The 19128-nt window shown below is 41.2% G+C and overlaps 1 protein-coding gene across 2 annotated transcripts in view; it reads left to right on the forward strand.

Annotated features, from left to right (window-relative positions):
- The window catches only part of zcchc7 (zinc finger, CCHC domain containing 7), a 329245-nt gene that overhangs the window by 195790 nt on the left and 114327 nt on the right, over nt 1-19128 (forward strand). For both annotated transcript variants that reach the window (XM_078569904.1, XM_078569901.1), the window contains exons 3-4: nt 4543-4586; nt 6554-6664. In XM_078569904.1, coding sequence (XP_078426030.1) covers nt 4543-4586; nt 6554-6664 — 155 coding nt within the window. The remainder of the gene's footprint in view (nt 1-4542; nt 4587-6553; nt 6665-19128) is intronic.

Below are 19128 nucleotides of genomic sequence, written 5' to 3' on the forward strand. Positions count from 1 at the left end.
TGATGGCAATACTGGTCAGTGGTCAGTTTGGAGCTGTGCTAAAAAAAATCCTGAAAATAATTTGAAAGTAGAAAGTAGTGTACGTTATGGTATGTTTTAACTATAATTTAGTTTTTTTGTGCAAATAGGCTACTTTAAATTAAATTAAATCCTGGAAAATGCTGAAAAGTGACTAAAACTTTTACAATTTCCATTTTGACATTTTTTTAAAAATCAGCAAATTTTGACTGACCAGGCATGGGCACTTGAAAGAATTTAAAAAGGACATGTTCCACATGTCTGAAATTTTTTCCCCATTGTGTGGTGTAATGTAAGTCCACTGAATGCAATGGAATTTTTTTTAAGTAGAAGTGTTTCCAGTGGAATTCTGCTGGTTAAATTAATCTTTTACTTACCCGTTTGTTAACCAACACCTATAGAAATGTTTTAGTAATTACTCATTATTTCATCCAACTGCAGTTTTCCTATTTTACAAGTAACACTATTTTTTGCAGCTAATGCTTAGAAACTTGACACCTGCAAGGTAAACTTGTTCAGCAGCCTCATATTGCAGCCCTGCTTTAAACATTTTGCACAATAAATATGACAGCGGAAAAGAAGTGCAGGATGATATAAACATACATGTGCATTTGCTTCACTGCTTTCTGTTTCGGTATAATCAGCATATTTAACATTAGTTTAGCATTTTATGGATGGATGTAACAAAAACAGCCTTGAAACAATAGCCATAGGAAACTTTTGAGCAAATGCAAGAGATCAGGATGCAGGTGAAACTCCAAGAGAAATTGTTTAATATCCAGGGAAAATTAGGACTGTGCAAGGACCAAAATGGCCTAGAATATTTGGGTAATTAAGTACTGAATGTAATGGATGGAAACATAGGATGCAATATATCTTGCTTGGTGCTGCAGAGCTTGTATGATTGGCAGAAGACATTGTGCAGTACTTCCTTATACGTTCAGAAAGGCTGGACACAGACTGCTAGTTAGTGAAGGCAAGGCTGCATTTTGCTACATGCTTCATTACAGATGCAGCAAATTACAGTAACTGGAGATCTGCTGACATATTAACTGTATTTAATGAACATATAATAATGGTATCGGGCGGGACCTTCTGAAAAAATTAGTCATATGCAATGATGAACAGGACTCTTGAAAATATTTATCAACAAAATACAGGTGTGCTTCTTGTCCAAATAAAATGAAAATATTTTCATACCTGAAGACATACAACATTTGGGCCAGCAATCATTCTAACACAGATTTTCTCTCCTTCTGGTCACACCATTCCCACCTCTCCACCTGTGACTGAAAAAATCAGCTGGGTGCCTATTTCCTGGCCTTAGCTCTCGAGCTGATTCTTCAGAAGAGCAGAAAAGTGCTCAGTGATGATTCTCTGCCTCAATAAGGAGCTAGCTCAAATTAGCAAGGCAACTAAGATCAGGAACTTGGGAGTGAGAAGTGAATCTTTGTGCCATCATTTATTTGCATGGTGCGTTGTGCTGCACATTTTGCATGGCCTGGAAATCACAATTTTAATTCAGGTGATGCTGCACATTTTGAAATATTATTTTTCATTATTTTTTAAAAAGTTACATTTAAGGGAATCCTTGATCAATTAGATCGAGGCCACTGCTACTGAAAAATCAACCATATAGTATCATCCAGATAGGAAACATGATACCCTCGTAACAGATGTGATAATATGTCAAAGTTGCAAATATCTGCCTCATACATAGTCTAGGCTCTGCAGAAATCTTGAGAAGTGACAGAGCAGCCGCCCTTCAGAGGCCTCCTCACGATGAATATTTGCCCACTAGACCGGAGAAACAGTTGAACGCTGAACTTCTTTGTCTCTTTTTGATTTGCAATTGATTCTAATAACACAGAGCGAACATTGTATACAAAGTTTAGAGGACCAGCAAGTTCAGTATGTGTGAATGACCAAAATTAAAACCTTCTTCGAAGGCAAGGTTAATCCTACGTAGCCCAACAATTAAGTATGCCAATAATAAAAAGCAAGTGGAAGAGAGAGAGCAGGCCACCCCCAGCAGGAGCATTTAGAAGATTCATCTAGCAAGGTCATGGACAACCCAGCAAAAAGCAGGGCAGAAACAAGGATAAGAACTCAAGCTCTCCCTAGGTGCTAGAAATGACAAATGCAATGATTTGGAGAAGAAAGAATCACTCTTTGTGAAAAATGTTAATTTATATGAGAATTCAAAACATGGGTCTTGGAACGTATCTGGTTTACGGTAGCTTAAGCTACCATCTAAGTAAGTTCTCTATGTTTTGAAAATATGTGAGCTTCCCGTGGCTGTTAGATTATAAATAAAAGTGTTGTGTTAAAGTGTTCAAAATTGCTTCATTTTTCTGTCTTGAAGTAATAAAATTTCAATTTTTAAAAAATCAGCAATTTAAAAAAAAGGTCATTAAAAACTTCTCCAAAATGTTTTTTATTTTGTGAGATTTTATTAATTCGATTCAGCAATCACATAGACACATTGCCTTCTCTCTATCCTGCTTCAAGAGAGGGCAGAAGCTAAAGCATTGTTGAATATCCTAATGCTCAAAAAGCAGTCACCTTTGCCCTTACGTGATGTCCTGTGAGACGAGGCTGAATAGTGTTTGCCCATCAAAGTAGCATTTGCTTTTGGAGTTACTGTGCTGAAATACTGTTTCCCTTCCATATTTTGATGTTCAGTAGTGAAAATTGGTGAAAGTAAACATACTCCTGCTCTCTTCAGTAATTATTTTCATTTTGGTAAAAGTGCTTTTGAACAAAATGAAATACATAAAGACGTTTGATATTCTGTGTAATTCTCCCAATTTTAATGGAAAGTAGACTGATACTAGGCCACACTTAGGGTTTCCCTCTTTTTTTGTTCGTGAATATTTAAAATTATAGTTAATTAGTTTGAAAACAAATGGATTGTGCTGTTGCCAAAGAGGGGTGAAAGATCTATATGAATATTAGAGATTCTTAGTTGTAAATGAGTAGTAATTTTTGTAATAAATGTAGCACTGTATTCAAGACAAAATAAAATTTTGTTGCAACAAATCTGATAGGTGCTGTTTATTTGAGGAGACCTGACCAATGGCATCTTTTAATTATAATTAGTCACCTTTCTGTTCAGGTGGGGAAATCTACCAAATATTTGCATGTACATAAAAAAATGTTAGAACTTAATTTGTGTGTGAATTTCAGGGGTCCAGGATACCGCAACTGATTGTGCACCCTTGTGCCGGATGTGATAATTCATGTCTCATTCTTCATCCCCCAGCCCCCGGCTCCCCATTGTAGCAAACTGTTTACTCCGATATTGTGTCAAAACATGCAATTAGTAGTGGTCAGTTTTAGTACATGTCACATTTTCTGTGTTGATAAATTTTTCAGTATTAGTGACATGTGTCAATGGGAAAATACTGAAATAAATTCTGGTTTGTAAGAATTTGGCTTCATTGGCTCCTAACGACAGCTAGTTCTCATCTACAACAATTGAGGATACACCAGACATTTGATATATATTTGATCTGTTTACATATATTGAAGTGCTATCCTCTCCAGGGATTCTTGCAGTTTTGTCAATGCAAAATACTGTAAATGCTGACAGCAAAGATGACTTTTCTTTAACCAAACATGTTCATTCAGGATTTTCTGCTGCACATTGGATTGGGGTGCTTTTCTATTGATATTTGAGTCCCCTAAGTATGTGACAAATATGGAGCCAATGCAGATATTAAGACCTGTAAACAATGATCTTGTTTCAATTCATACTGTTCAACAATTTAATCTGGAGAGTTTAGTTTGTTACTGTTTTTTATTCATCATTTATATTTGTGTGTATGGTAGTATTATGAATTGATTTATTTAGTTAAGTATGTATACTACAAAATCAGCACTACTAATTATACCACATTATATAGTATCCCTTGAAGTGGATTTGAGTAATGGAAATACACAGGTCTATACACAGAACTGGTCCACACCTTTTAAAGAATATATATATTAAAATATTTCTGCTTTCTTTTTTGTAAATTCTCAGTTTAAAATGGAAAGCAATCCAAATTGCCTTTGTATTGTATCTTTCACTCATTCCTTTGTAGAATGTCTCTAATTATCTTAATTCTGCCTTCTGCACTTTCATTTAAAACCTGTCAGATTTTGTTCATCTCTTAAATTGAAAATAGCTGTTTTTTTGATGAGAGCACAGAATGGTAGTAATTCAGTTCTGTAGTTAGATTGTTCAGTTGACTGTTACTTTAGGTTTTAAAATAAGCTGCTTTGAAAGGTGACTTGCAAGTTTGAACTTGTAATATTGTGTGCATAAAATATTTCAGTATGAAACCAGTACCCTAGTTTATTTGCAAATGTCTGCTGCCTCTATAAAGTTAAATGTTGTCAGCCTCGGTGAATATTGTCGTATTAATCTAGAAATTTTCAAGTTTGATATTGAATAGGAATTATTGTTGTGATGAATCCTACCAATTTTTAAATTAAATTGTGGACTTAATTTTAATGAATGATTGTTTTTATTTTTAGGTGACCTTCACACACACTGGTCCATCTGTGGAAAAGACCTAGAGGTAAGTTGCTTCAAAATGAGCTCATTAAGGAATGTGGTGACCATTTCCTGTTTAATGAAGCACTTTATCAGGCTTGCTAGATTTTATAATTGTAATAAAATACTAATGGTAATGCTAACAAATTATCAACCCGTTTCTATTCCTGTATCGTTTCCTGCAAGGTCTGGTACTTGGTAGATTTCATCAGCATCGAATGTAAAGTTGTGGTGTACAATAAGATCCTAATTTGACAATTACCTAGTTAGAAACATGTAAAGCCTTAAATAAGGGTGCAAATTGATGGCTGAACTGTAATTTTTTAATGCTTTGTTTGATTGGATTTTTACTATATTTAAATATGCTGTTCCAAAAATAATTTTGTGAAATAATATGCGGATAATGGCTATGGTTTACAAAAGTGGCCTTTTCTGTACTGTCAAGGATTCTGCTGTCAAGCTGCAGCTAAGTGTTGTTTTCTGGATTACTTAACATAGTAGAGTAACGTATATTAAAGTTAGAGGAATCTTTGAATTTCCAATATGAATACTGTGCACTGATAATTTAGGGCAATATTTAGTCATAACCCAGAAAAAATACTGCATCTTACAATGAAAAATTAAACAAATAGATTTTTGCTGGTGTTTGATTTCTTTAGCCTTCACCTCAGCCCCCCTCTGCCTTTCTCTCTCTCTCTCTCTCTCTCACCACAACTTACTTATTTTTGCTGTTTTTTTTGTTTCTGCTTTTTTTCTTGTCTTTGTTATCAATCTTGGGTATTTATTCTTGGGTATTTACGATTATTTCCCAGCGTTATTTTTATATTTATATTTTCGTGTCAATTTTTTTATTTTAGACTTTTTATTTTCTGATTTCCTTTTGCTTTTCTTTTTTTAAAAATCCTTTGTATGCTTTATTTTACCAATGGACCAATCCATGAACAGTGGCAACGGGTGGAAGAACTTATGATGGGGAAGCACTATTGAATAATAACAGTGGGGACAGTGGAATAAAATATAGGAAACTGGGTGCCCTCAGCAACGGAGGAGGAAATGGGCAAAGGAAATGTGGAGCAACAGCAAGAGGAAAAATAAGAGAGCCCACAATTAAACAGATACAAACTTAAAACGAGAAGACAACTGAACGCAGGATTAATAAACCTTGAAAATGGCTAGAGAGGGAACACAGCTATACTGGCAGACTGAAAATAATCCACATGCTGCATTCTAAGCAACAGTTTGGTGGTGGGATTACTGTTCAAATTTAAACCCAGTCCATTGTTGCTGTATTTCAGTAAAAGCTTAACGTGTAATAGTGCCCAATGGCACTGTGCTTTGAAGGCAGTTGCCTCTTATATGATTTGATAGACCGTAGTGGAAACATTCTTTGGACATAATGTTTCAATGAATTATGCTTGTTTGTCAGTCTAAGGCAAGAATAACCTGTAATGTGTGATCTGGCTTGGTCAAATGTTGTATATATTGAATTATACTTGATAGCTCAGTTCAATTGATGTCCTATTGGATTAAGGCATCACTCAGTGTAGTCCTATCTCATACCTGCCAGAAAGATGGCTAGTTAAATTCACAATCAGGAGTGAGCTAATTGATCTCAGTCAGGACTGCATTTGGAGCATTATTGTTAGTCTCAGATTAGGAAGGGGATACATCACTCCAAGTTCATGTTCCTCATTCTGAAACAGCGGTTGCTTCTGTAAAGTGCTGATTTATCGATGTTAGGCAAGAGCTGAATTTAGTTCCACTGTGGTGACCTTCATGGTTAAATAGCCTGCTGACATTCATTATCTAAACTCAAGGGTAAAAAAGAGGTAATTTGGGACCACAGCTCTGTAAGAATAAGAATTTCAGGGAGAAGAAGGGAAAAAATATAAATGCTCCCTGAGTGTAATCATGTAAAGAAATTGCATGTTAGCACAATGTAATTTTACCATGTTTCATGTCATAATAACAATCATTGTTTATTCTCTTTAGTCACTGTTTGGGAAGCAGCGCAGTCGCTACTATGCACCAAATAAAACAAGCATGGACTGCAGGAACTGTGGCAAACTGGGGCACATATCCAAAAACTGCCCATCTCCAAAGGTAATATCCTGAAGTTTGAAACAGAATGTCCTTTCTATTGATACTTATGAATAAAAGATCATGGAAAAAATTATTTCTACTATTACAAATACATGTTGTCAGATATGCTGTTTGATAATTCTCTGCTTGTTCTGTTCCCTCAAATTTTTTCGTTGTTGTATACAACCTGTTGTTGCACTGTGTGGTTCCTGTAAGATTACTGTGCCGCCACACACACATGCATTTAAAGAGAAAGTTGGTTGTGTACAGCTTGTTTATTGCACTACAGGATACGTTCCGGATTGTTGCGCAGCTGTGCACCCATACAGCTTAGAAGAAACATTGCTCTCCAGTAAAGTATGTGACTTTCATGGCTCTGACTGTTACTATGGGCAGAATTTTTCATATGGTGGGTGGGCTCGGCGGGAGCGGGCAGGGGCGGGCGCAGAGCCGATTACTGCCCGTGATCAGCTCCACGCTGCCATTTTACACAGGCGGGCCAATTAAAGCCCACCCAGCGTAAGACGTGAGCAGTAACGCTCAGCGCCACCTGTGCTGGCGGGGAGAGTCGGGGCCAGCACTCTTTCACGCATGTGCGCTAAAGAGCGTTTCAATCTCCCTGAGGCAGCTCCGTGCCTCAGGGAGATTGAATTGATATTAAAATTATTAAATAAAAGGTGTAAAAATTTATTTAAACACATCCCCTCATGTGACATGCTTTTATATTTATGAAAATGTATTTATTTATTTAATAAAAGCCTTAGGAAACCTCATCCCGCTCCTGCATGACGTTTCCTAAAAAACGTGAAGGCCATTTGGGCTTTTCGCCTGCCCGCCAACCTTAAAGTTGGACGGACAGCATTAACCATCTTTCTTAATGGCCTTAATAGGCCCTTTACATTTCAGTGGGTGCATAGCCGACTCTGGTGCATGTCTGCCGAATGAAATATCGCAGGACTGCGCGATGACATCGGGATGCTCCCCCGACATCATCGCGCATCATTTTACGCATCAGCGTGTCAGGCCCTCCCCCGCACACTGACTGTAAAATCCTGCCCCATGATCTCTTGCTGGTGTGCTGAGAGAGATCCTTTTATGTTTACATATGGTAGGCCAAAAATATAAATATGCCAATCTACTGTGTTTGGTAATAAAGCATTGCTCTTCTGTACAGAATGCCCAGCTTCATAAGCAAGATCTTCCTAGGTCGGTGGCCAGCCACGCACTGGGCACATCAGCTTTGGATTGTTAGATAAGTCAGAGTGCATGCTGGTAAAAGAACCTGCCCAATTTTCTGATATTTGCTATACTCAGGAAAATCTCCTCTCATTTTTCAACTTCCATTACCATTCAAACTCTGTTCACAAGATAACTAAAGATGGGGAAGGTCATTCAGCCCATTTTACCTCATTCATCTAGAATGATTGTACAGCCCCCCCCCCCATGCTGCAGCATCCAACTGTTTTATATGATTCTAGGGTTTTGTCTTCACTACTTTATCAAATAGCCTATTTCATAAGCTGATTGCTGTTTGAGTGAAGATGAACTTCCTAAGATCAGATCCATAATTGCTGCTTAGCTTTAGCTCAGTGGTAGCACTCTTGACACAAGTCAGAAGCTCGTGGGTTTAAACACTACTCCAGAGAGTTGAGAATGTAATCTAGACTGACAGTTCAGCACAGTTCTGAGGGAGGCTGTACTGTCAAAAGTGCATTCTTTGAATGTGATGATAAAACGATGCCTCGGTTAGACATAAAAGATCCCACGGCACTATTCCAAAAAGAGCCAACGAATTCTGCTAGTGCCCTGGCCAAAATCATTAAGACAGGTTAACTGGTCATTTAACTCATTGCTGTTTGTGGAATCTTGCTGTGCACAAATTGGCTGCTACATTTTCTTACATTACAACTGTGAGATGATGAAAACTGCTATATAAATTTCAGTCTTTTTGTCTCTTACTAGTTTGAACCTGTTTGTCCTCTTGAGATTTAATTTTTTTTTGCATTTAGCTCTCTTGTACTCTACTTGCTTGTATACCTCTAACATCACTTCTCCTTTCTGGATTAAAAAGCCCAGGTGTCTCCACCCTTTTCTCATTGCTCAGACTCCTACACAACACTGAGGATCAGTCTCGTAGTTCTTCTCTGCTCTACATCAATGCTTGTTGTGTATAAGTGACCAAAACTGAACACAGTTCAAGATGCAGTCTGACCAGAGCACTGTACGGTTTATCATAATCTCTTCTGACTCGCATACTCCATTTTGGCAATATAGTTCAACATTCTGTTGTATTTGTTGATTGCTGCTGTACTTTGGGCATCTCGCGTCTCCTAAGATCCTTAAATGTCTCTCAACTTCATCCACAGTGATTTCAACACCATTCATGGAGTACGTTTGCCCACTTTTTTCTTACAGCGTGCATTATTTTATGCTTGCCTGTGTTACCCTCCATTATGCTGCCCATATGTGTATTTTATCCAGATCATTTTGTAATTTCTGAGCTTCCCCTTCTAGTTTGACATCATCTGCAAATTTGGTCAGTTTGCAATGGGTTCCTGAGTCTAGGCCATGAATGTAAAAAGTCAGGGGTGGGGGGAGAGCCCACTGAAGGCAACACCAGCTGCCTCGCAGTTATTTAACAGCCAATTAGCCGTTAATAGGCTGGAGGCAGGAAACAAGAAGTCCCACCTCAGAGAACTGCCAACCTATCAGAGGCTGGCAGCTCTCTCCAGTACTGGTAGTGCCAGCAGGAGTAGTGGCCACTGTTGGTACTGGACTCAGGCAATGAGGAGGCTAGCTGGTATAGATAAGAACTTTGTAAGTGTTTGGGGGTCAGGGAGGGGGGTCCCAAGGGGGTTTGGGGCCAGGCCATGGGGGCAGGGGAACCTGGGGGTGTTTCACATTGGGGGACCCTCTGATGGACCAGGGGGCCCGTTAAGGAGGAACCCTCCTACCCACCACTACCGTATGCAGGAAACCTACATGCCTGGCTGGCTGCTTGGTGTGGGCATCTCCCTCTGCTGGTTTAATCCAGGTGGCAGGATGAGGCACTCAATTGGGAATTAATTGCTCACTTAAGGGCCAGGTGGGAGACCCACCCGATGCTTGTAAAATCACATGGGCGGGCGAGCAGGCAGTGGGTGTGCCCCCAATGGCATGGCACCCTAACTTATGGGTCCATCCGCCTGTTTTCCCACCCCAGGTGGCCCAAATAATTCAGCCCATGGAATCCTACAACACAGAAGGAGGCCTTTCAGCCGATCATGACTTGTGCCTGTACATGACTTTGAAAGAGCTATCCAATTAGTCCCACTTCACTATTCTTTATCCATAGCCTTGTAAATCTTTCCCTTTATAGCATAGATCCAATCCCCTTTTGAATGTTACTATTGAATCTGTTTGACAACGTTTTCGGGAAGTGCATTCTACGTCATCATAACTCACTTGAGTTAAAAAAAAGTTTCCAGTTCTTCATCGCCACCCACCCCCCAGCCCCCAGTTAACTTAAATCTGTGCCCTATGGTTATCAGTCCTCCTGATAGTGGAAACAGTTTCTCCCTATCTAATCTCCCCTTGACCTTCTGTGCTCTAAGAAGAACAATCCCAGCTTTTTTACTCTCTCTGACTGAACTTCCTCATCCCTCATGCCATACTAGTGAATTTCCACCATCTCCTCTCCTATACGAAGGCCTTCACATCATTCCTAAAGTGTGGTGCCCAGAATAGGACACAGTACCCCAACTAAGGCCTAACCAGTAATTTATAAAGGTTTAGCATAAATTCTTTGTTCTTAAAGCCCAGAGTCCAGTTGGCTTTTTTAACAGCCTTATTCTCTCTCTAGCAGCTCCTTGAAAATAGGAGGCCGTGGCAAGAGCTTGCACTTAGAGTCTTTTAACGTGGTGAGGCTCTTGTGCTTCAACTACCACACAGTTCTGGCTGACCAGGAAACTCACTTTTACCGAAGCTCACTTTTCCTGCCCTTACCGCTTGCCATAGGCGTATTGGAAGGATTTACAGGTTGACGATCAACTTGCTTGGCCGTGCCACAAAAGCTCCTTCTGTGCCCATCAAGTCCTGGGGTGGGACTTGAACCCAGAGCTTCTGGCTCAGATGGGAAGCTACCCACTGCACCACAGGACCTTCCCACCACCCTTATTAACATGTCCTGTCACCTTCAAAAAATTGCATATTTGAACCTTCAGATGTGTCTCTATTCTTGCACCCCATTAAAATGTTACCATTTAGTTTATATTGCCTCTCCTTATTCTTCGCTGTAAAATGCATCACTTCACGTTTCTTTGTGTTAAATTTCACCTGCCATAGTCTGTCTATTTCACCAGCCTGTCTGTGTCTTCCTGAAATCTGCTGTTATCCTCCTCGCTATTTACCAGGTATCTGAGTTTTGTATCACTTGCAAGCTTTTAAACTTTGCCTCCTATAGCCAAGTACAGGTCATTTATATATATCAAAAAGAGCCATAATTCTACTGACCACCCTGAAAGACAAAAGTATACTTCCCTCCAGCTTGATAAACAATCGTTCACCGGTACTTGAAAAGCAGATTACTGTGGATGCTGGAAATCTGAAATAAAAAGGTCACAGACCTGAACTGTTAACTACATTTCTCTCTACACAGATGATGCCTAACCTGCTGAGTTCTTTCCAGCATTTTCTGTTTTTATTTCACCAATACTCACTGTTTTCTGTCTCTTAATCAATTTTGTATCACATTGCTCCTGCCGGTATAAACCCACAGGCTTCGATTTTACTTACAAGTCTGCTATGCAGCTCTTTATCAAATGTATTTTGGAAGTCCATATGCACAACCCCGACTTTCTATTTTGATCAACCCTCTCTGTTACTTTATCGAAGAACCTAGTTCAGTTCATCAGACATTATTAGCCTTTAACAAATTCACATTGCCCGTCATTTATTAACCTATGTTCTTCCAAGTGACAATTAATTTTGTCTCAGATCATGGTTTCTGAATGATCCCCCATCACCAACATTAGACTAACTGAATGATAGAATGGTTATAGTGTAGAAAGAGGTCATTTGGCCCATCCTGTCCAGACCAGCTCTCTGCAAGAGCAGCTCAACTAGTCCTACTCCCCCATCCTTTCTTTGTATCCCTGAAAGTGTTTCTTTTCAGGTGCTTATCCAATTCCTTTTTGAAAGCTCTGATTGTATCTGCTTCCACCACATTGTCAGGTAGTGCATTCCAGGTCCTAAGCACTCACTCTGTGAAAACATTTTTCCTCATGTGACCATCGGTGGATCACCTTAAATCGATGCCCTCTGGTTTTTGATCCTTGCACCAATGGGAATAGTTTCTCTCTATACTCCTTCTAGATCCCTTTTGATTTTGAATATTTCTATCAAATCTCTCAATGTTCTCCTTAAGGAGAACAACCCCAACTTCTTCAATCTTTCCACTTAACTGAAGTCCCTTGTACATGGAACCATTCTTGTAAACCTTTTAAGCATCATCTCTAAAGCCTTCACGTCCTTCTAAATTGTGATGCCCAGAATTGAACAGAACACGCCAGTTGAGGCCAAACTAGAGTTTTATGAAGGTTCATCATAAATTCCTTGCTGTTGAACCCTATGCCTGTATTGATAAGTTTTACCAAGGAAGATGATGCTTCAAAGTTATAGGGTCATTAGAGCAGCAGACTTTCAGCCCATGGAGTTCATGCTGACTCTCTGTAGAACAGTCCAGTTAGTTCCATTCCCCCCCCCCTCTATCTTCCAGTCCTGCAAGTTTATTTCCTTAAAGTGCCTGTCCAATTTCCTTTTGAAATCATTGATCCTCTCTGCTTCCACCACGCTTAGAGGCAGCCAGTTCCAGATCATTACCACTCACTGCATGAAAAAGATCTTCCTCATATACCCTCTGGACCTCTTGCCCAAAACCTTAAACCTGTGGGGTTTTTATTTTCACGGGATATAGGTGTCGCTGGCTAGGGCAGCATTTCTTGCCTATCCCCAATTTCCCTTGAGAAGATGGTGGTGAGCAGCCTTCTTGAACCGCTGCAGTCCATTTGGTGTAGGTATGCCCACAGCGCTGTTAGGGAGCTCCAGGATTTTAATCCATTGAGGGAACAGCGTATAGTTCCAAGTTAGGATGGTGTGTGGCCTGGACAGGAACTTTGCAGGTGGTAATGTTCCCATGCACCTGCTTCCCTTATCCTTCTAGGTGGTAGAGGTCATGGGTTTGGAAGGTGCTATTGAAGGAGCCTAGGGGAGCTGCTAGTCCCATCCTTGTATGATCTGCTGATGGGAGCAGCTTTTCTTTGTTTACCTTATTTAAACCTGTCATAATCTTGTACGCCTCTACCAAATCTTCTCTTTTATTTCCTTTGTTCCTCGGAGAACAGCCCCAGTTCTCCAACTAACCTTATGGCTAAAATGTCTCATGCTTGGAACCATTCAGCAAATATCCTCTGCACCCCCTCAAGGACCCTCACGTCCTTCCTAAATGGCGATGACCAGAACTGGATGCAGTACTCTCATTGTTGCCTAACTAGGACTTTATAAAGGTTTAGCATCACTTTCCCACTTTTGCACTCAATATCTGTATTTATGAAACTCAAAATCCCATATACTTTGCAAATTACTTCCTCAATATTTCCTACCAACTTCAAAGACCTATGCATATGAACCCCCAAGTTCCTCTGTCCCTGCAGACTCTTTAGAATTGTGCTACTAATGTTATATTGCCTCTTCCTATCCCTTCCTCCAAAATGCATCACCTCACACTTCTCTGTATTGAATTCCATCTGCCATGTGTCTGGGCATTCTACTAGTCTATCTAAATGTTACAGTTGATTGGTATCATCCTCATCATCAACCATACCTCCACATTTGATATCTTGGGCAAATTGTGAAATTTTACTCTGTACTCCAAAGTCCAGGTCATTTATATGTATATATACCACTGTCAACCATCCTCCGGCCTGAAAACAACCGTTTACCACCCCTTGCTGTATTTGGTCCTTAAGAATTTTTTACCAAGCTGACACTGACCCTCCTATTCCATGAGCCTCAATTTTGTTAGCTAGTCTTTTATGTGGTACCTTGTCAAATGCTTTCTTAAAATCCATATAAACAACATCCCTGGCATTCCTTTCACCAACTATCTCTGTTACTTCATCAAAAAATTAAAATACTTTAGTCAAGCACGGTCTGCCTTTTACAAATCTGTGCTGGCTTTCCTTGATTAATTCAATTTTCTCCAAGTGCCTGTTGATTCTTTTTCCCTGATTACTGTTTCTAAAACCTTACCCACCACTGATGTTAAACTGACCAGCCTGTGGTTATTAGGGATGCCCTTGCACCCTTCCTCATATGAAGATGTCACATTTACCACTCCAATCTTCCAGCACCTCCCCCAAAATCTGGAGAAGAATCGAAGAATATGACAAGCCCGCCTGCTATCTCCACCCCCAATTCCTTTAGCAATCTGGGATGCAAGTGATCTGGAGCAGGTAACTGCTAATCCATTTTAAGCATAGCCAGTACATCCTGCCTGTAGATTTTCACCCTAACCATTACCTCTACCGTCTCTTCTTCTATCGATATTTTGGCAGCGTTCTCTTCCTTAGTAAACACCAATGCAAAGTATTTATTAAGTCTTCTGGCCCTGCCCTGTGCCCCTAGGCATATTCCATCCTCTTTGTCCCTAATACGAGCCCCCCTGCCTCTTGCTACTGCTTACTATTTATATGCTGGTAGAAGACTTTTGGGTTCCCTTTTATGTAAGCTACTACTCTATTCTTATATTCTCTCTTTGTCAGCCTTATTTTCCTCTTCACTTCTTCTTTCAACTTAATGTGGATTTGGCTTGGCTCTCAGTTGTACAATTCATCAAACATGTATCATATGCCATTTTTTTTTTGTTTCATCATATTCTCTATCTCCATCGTCAATCAAGGAGCCCTGGCTTTGATCCCCTTCCTTTTCACCCTTGCCGGATTGTACCAAGTTTATACTTGAACCGTTTCCTCCATAAAGATCAGTCATTGTTTTGTTTGTTTTTTCTGTCAGTGACTCAGACTCATAGACATCTACAGCACAGACGGAGGCCATTCGGCTCATCGTGTCCACGCTGGTCAACAAAGATCTGACTACACTAGTCCCATTTTCCAGCGCTTGGCCCATAGCCCTGGAGGCTATAGCTATGCAAGTGAATATCTAAATATTTCTTAAATGTTACAAGAGTTTCTGACTTAACCACCCTTTCAGGCAGTGAGTTCCAGACTCCCACCAGCCTCTGGGTGAAAAAATTTCTCCTTAACTCCCCTTTTAGCCTTCTACCTCTTATCTTAAATCTATGTCCCTTAGATATTGACCCCCCTACTAATGGAAAAAGTGCCTTCCTATCCACCTTATCTATGCCCCTCATAATCTTATACACCTCTTTCAACCTTTGTTGCTCCAAGGAAAACAACCTCAGCCTATCCAATCTTTCCTCATAGCTCAGACCCTCCAGCTCAGGCAGCATTCCGGGTAAATCTCTGCACTCTCTCCAGTGCAATCACATTCCTTCCTATAATGTGGTGACCAGAAGTGCACACAGTACTCCAGTTGTGGCCTAACCAGTGTTTTAAACAGTTCCAGCATAACCTCCCTGCTCTTGTATTCTACGCCTCGGCTAATAAAGACAAGTATCCCATATGCCTTCTTAACCGCCTTATCTACCTGCCCTGCTACCTTCAGGGATCTGTGGATATGCACATCAAGTTCCCTCTGATCTTCACTTTCAAGAGTCCGCCCTTTCATAGTGTAATCCCTTGCCTCGTCAGCCCTCCCCAAGTGCATTACCTCACACTTTTCCGGGTTGAATTCCATTTGTCACTGCTCTGCCCACCTGATCAGTGCATTGATATCCTCCTGCAGTTTACGGCTATCCCCCTCACTATTTACCAGCCTACCAATTTTCGTGTCATCCATGAAATTCTTGATCATACCCCCTGCATTTAAGTTCAAATCATTTATGTACACCACGAACATCAAGGGCCCCAGCACTGAGCCCTTTGGAACCCCACTGGAAACAGGCTTCCTCAGAAACATCCCTCTACCATCACCCCTTGCTTCCTGCCTCTCAGCCAATTTTGGATCCAACGTGACACTTTGCCTCGGATCCCATGAGCTCTTACTTTCTTGACCAGTCTGCCATGAGGGACCTTATCAAAAGCCTTGCTAAAGACCATGTAGACCACATCAAATGCAATACCCTCATCAACACTCCTCATTACCTTCTCAAAAAATTCGATCAAATTTGTCAAACACGATCTTCCCTTAACAAATCCATGCTGACTATCCCTGACTAATCTGTGTCTGTCCAAGTACAAATATATTCTGTCCCTCAGAATTGTTCCTAGTAACTCCCCCACCACTGAGGTTAGACTGACTGGCCTGTAATTTCCTGGTCTATTCCTTCCTCCGTTTTTACAATAATGGGACAATGTTAGCAGTCCTCAGGCACCTCACCTGTGGCCATAGAGAATTTGAAAATTACTGATAGGGCCCCTGATATCTCTTCTCTTGCCTCCCTCAACAGCTTGGGATACATTTCATCTGGTCCTGTGGATTTATCCACTATTAAGGCCACTAAACCCACTAGTACCTCCCCTCTCTCTCCCTCTCTCTCTATGTTAATTTCCTCTAATATTTCACACTCCTCCACCCTGATGTCTATACCTGCGTCGTCCTTTTCCATTGTGAAGACTGATGCAAAGTATTCATTGAGGACTGTACCCATGTCTTCTGGGTCCCCACACCCTACCTATATGGTCCCTAATTGGCCCTACTCTTTCTCTAGTTATTCTCTCGCTCTTTATATATTTTTAAAAACTCATTTGGGTTTTCCTTTATTCTGCCCACCAATGCTTTCTCGTGCACTCTCTTAGCTTTCTTAATTTACTTTTTAAGTTCCCCTCTGTACTTTTTATACTGCTCTCAGGACTCTGCCGTATTGAGCCCTCGGTATCTGCCATAAGCTTTTCTTTTTCTCTTAATCCTAACCTTTATGTCCCTTGACATCCAGGGTTTTCCAGACTTGGTACCCCCCCCCCCACCCCCCCTTGTCTTTACGGAAACATATTTGTCCTGTACTCTCACTTTTTCTTCCTTGAATGCCTCCGACTGCCCTGACACAGTTTTATCTGCAAGTAGCTGCTCCCAGTCCACTTGGGCCAAATCATGTCTCATCTTAGTAAAATTAGTCTTTCCCCAGTTTAGAACTTTTATTCCCGGCCCAACCTTACCCTTTTCCATAACTACCCTAAATCTAACTGAGTTATGGTCACTATCTCCAAAATGCTCCCGTACTGATATGCCTTCCACCTGCCCAAGCTCATTTACGAATATTAGGTCCAGAACTACCTGCTCCCTTGTTGGGCTTTCTACGTACTGGCTAAAAAGGATCTCCTGGATGCAACTTAAGAAGTTTGCTCCCTCCCTACCTTGCACACTAAAACAATCCTAATTAATATTTGGGTAGTTAAAATCCCCTACTATTACTGCCTTATTATTCTTATTCTTCTCTGAAATTTGATTATCGATTTGATCCTCTATCTCTCCCTGACTGTTTGGGGGCCTAAAGTACACACCCAACAGCATGTTTGCCCTTTTTGTGATTTTCATTTCTACCCATATGGCCTCATTTGATGACCCTTCCAAGATATCATCCCTCCTCACTGCTAAAGTTGATTCCTTGATCAATATCGCAACCAGCCCCGGCCTCTTCTATCCTCCTCTCTATCTCGTCTGAATACCCTATAATCAGGAATGTTGAGCTACTAATCCCGCCCTTCTTTTAGCCAAGTCTCGATCATAGCTATGGTATCATACTCCCATGTGCCTATCTGTGCCCCCAGCTTGTCTGTCTTATTCCTGAGGCTCCTTGCATTAAAATATATTCCATTTAGCCTTGCTAAATGCCCTTCTTTCTTATCTAGCCTATGTTTCCTTTGCCTTCTAGACTCGCTAGCGTTTTAACTTCTAATTCCATCTCAGCTTCTCTCCCCTCTGAACTACTTTTCAGGATCCCATCCCCCTGCAAACTTAATTTAAACCTGCCCCAACAGCATTAGCAAATCTCCCCGTGAGGATGTTGATCCCATTCCTGTTCAGATGTAACCCGTCCAACTTGTACAGGTCCCACCTCCCCCAGAAACAGTCCCAATGCCCCAGGATTCTAAAGCCCTCCCTCCTGCACCATCTCTCCAGCCACGCATCATCTGCTCAATCCTTCTGTTCCTATACTCACTACTGCGTGGCACCGGGAGTAATCCGGAGATCACTACCTTTGAAGTCCTGCTTTTCAATTTCCTACCTAACTCCCTAAAGTCTGCTTGCAGGACCTCACTTCTCTTTCTTCCTATGCCTTTGGTCCCAAAATGGACCACAACCTCTGGCTGTTCACCCTCCCCCTTCAGAATGCCCTGCAGCCGTTCCATAACATCCTTGACCCTGGCACCCAGGAGGCAACTTACCATCCTGGAGTCACATCTATGGCCACAGAAGCACCTGTCTACTCCCCTCACTAACGAATCCCCTATTGCTCTTCCACACTTCTTCCTTCCCCCGCCTGAGCAGCTGGACCACCCACAGTGCCATGACCTTTGCTCTGGTCGGCTCCACAGAGGAACTGTCACTCTCACCTTTTTCCAAGACCAAAAAATGGTTTGCGAACAAGATGCACTCGAGAGATTCCCTCACTACCTGCCTGGTTCCCTCCTTCTGCCTGGCGGCCATCCATTCCCTCTCTGCTTGCTCTTCCTTAAGCTGCAGGGTGACCAAGTCCTGAAACGTGCTATTCACGAACCTCTCAGCCCCGTGAATGCACCATAGTGCCCCCAGCTGCCACTCAAGCTCCAAAACCCGGAGCTCGAGTTGCTCCAGTCTTCCTGCACACATGGTCGTCCAGACTGCCAGGAGCGTCCAGGATTTCCCACATAACGCAGGATGTGCAAATCACGGGACTGAGCTCCCCGGACATATCTTAACTAAATCAAATATGGACCCTTGCTTTTACTTTACCCATACTCTTACTTGAGTATAGACTAGAAGCTAGATCCTCTAGATAGACTAGATCCTCTAGGTGCTGCTGACTGCCTGTCCCAGGGTCCTCCTCTTGCACTCTCCTCTAGGTGCTGCTGACTGCTTGTCCCAGGGTGGTCCTTTCACACTCTCCTCCTGTGTTTGGTTCCATTTTACTCTGGGTAGATCCCCTCTCATCCCATTGAAGTTAGTCCTTTTCCAATTTACAATTTCTTGTTCCTTGCTCTTCTACAATACTAATCTAAAATTAGGGATACGATGATCAATCATTCACAACCAACTGTTCCCCATAGACTTGTCCACTTGGCCCACCTCATTCCCCAGCAACAGATCCAGAAATGCCTTCCTCCTGGTTCGACTGAGAACATATTGATCAAGGAAGTTCTCCTGAATGCATTTCAGAAAATCCTCCCCAG

Source organism: Cetorhinus maximus, chromosome 2 (assembly GCF_964194155.1).
Source record: "Cetorhinus maximus chromosome 2, sCetMax3.hap1.1, whole genome shotgun sequence".
Lineage (NCBI taxonomy): Eukaryota > Metazoa > Chordata > Chondrichthyes > Lamniformes > Cetorhinidae > Cetorhinus > Cetorhinus maximus.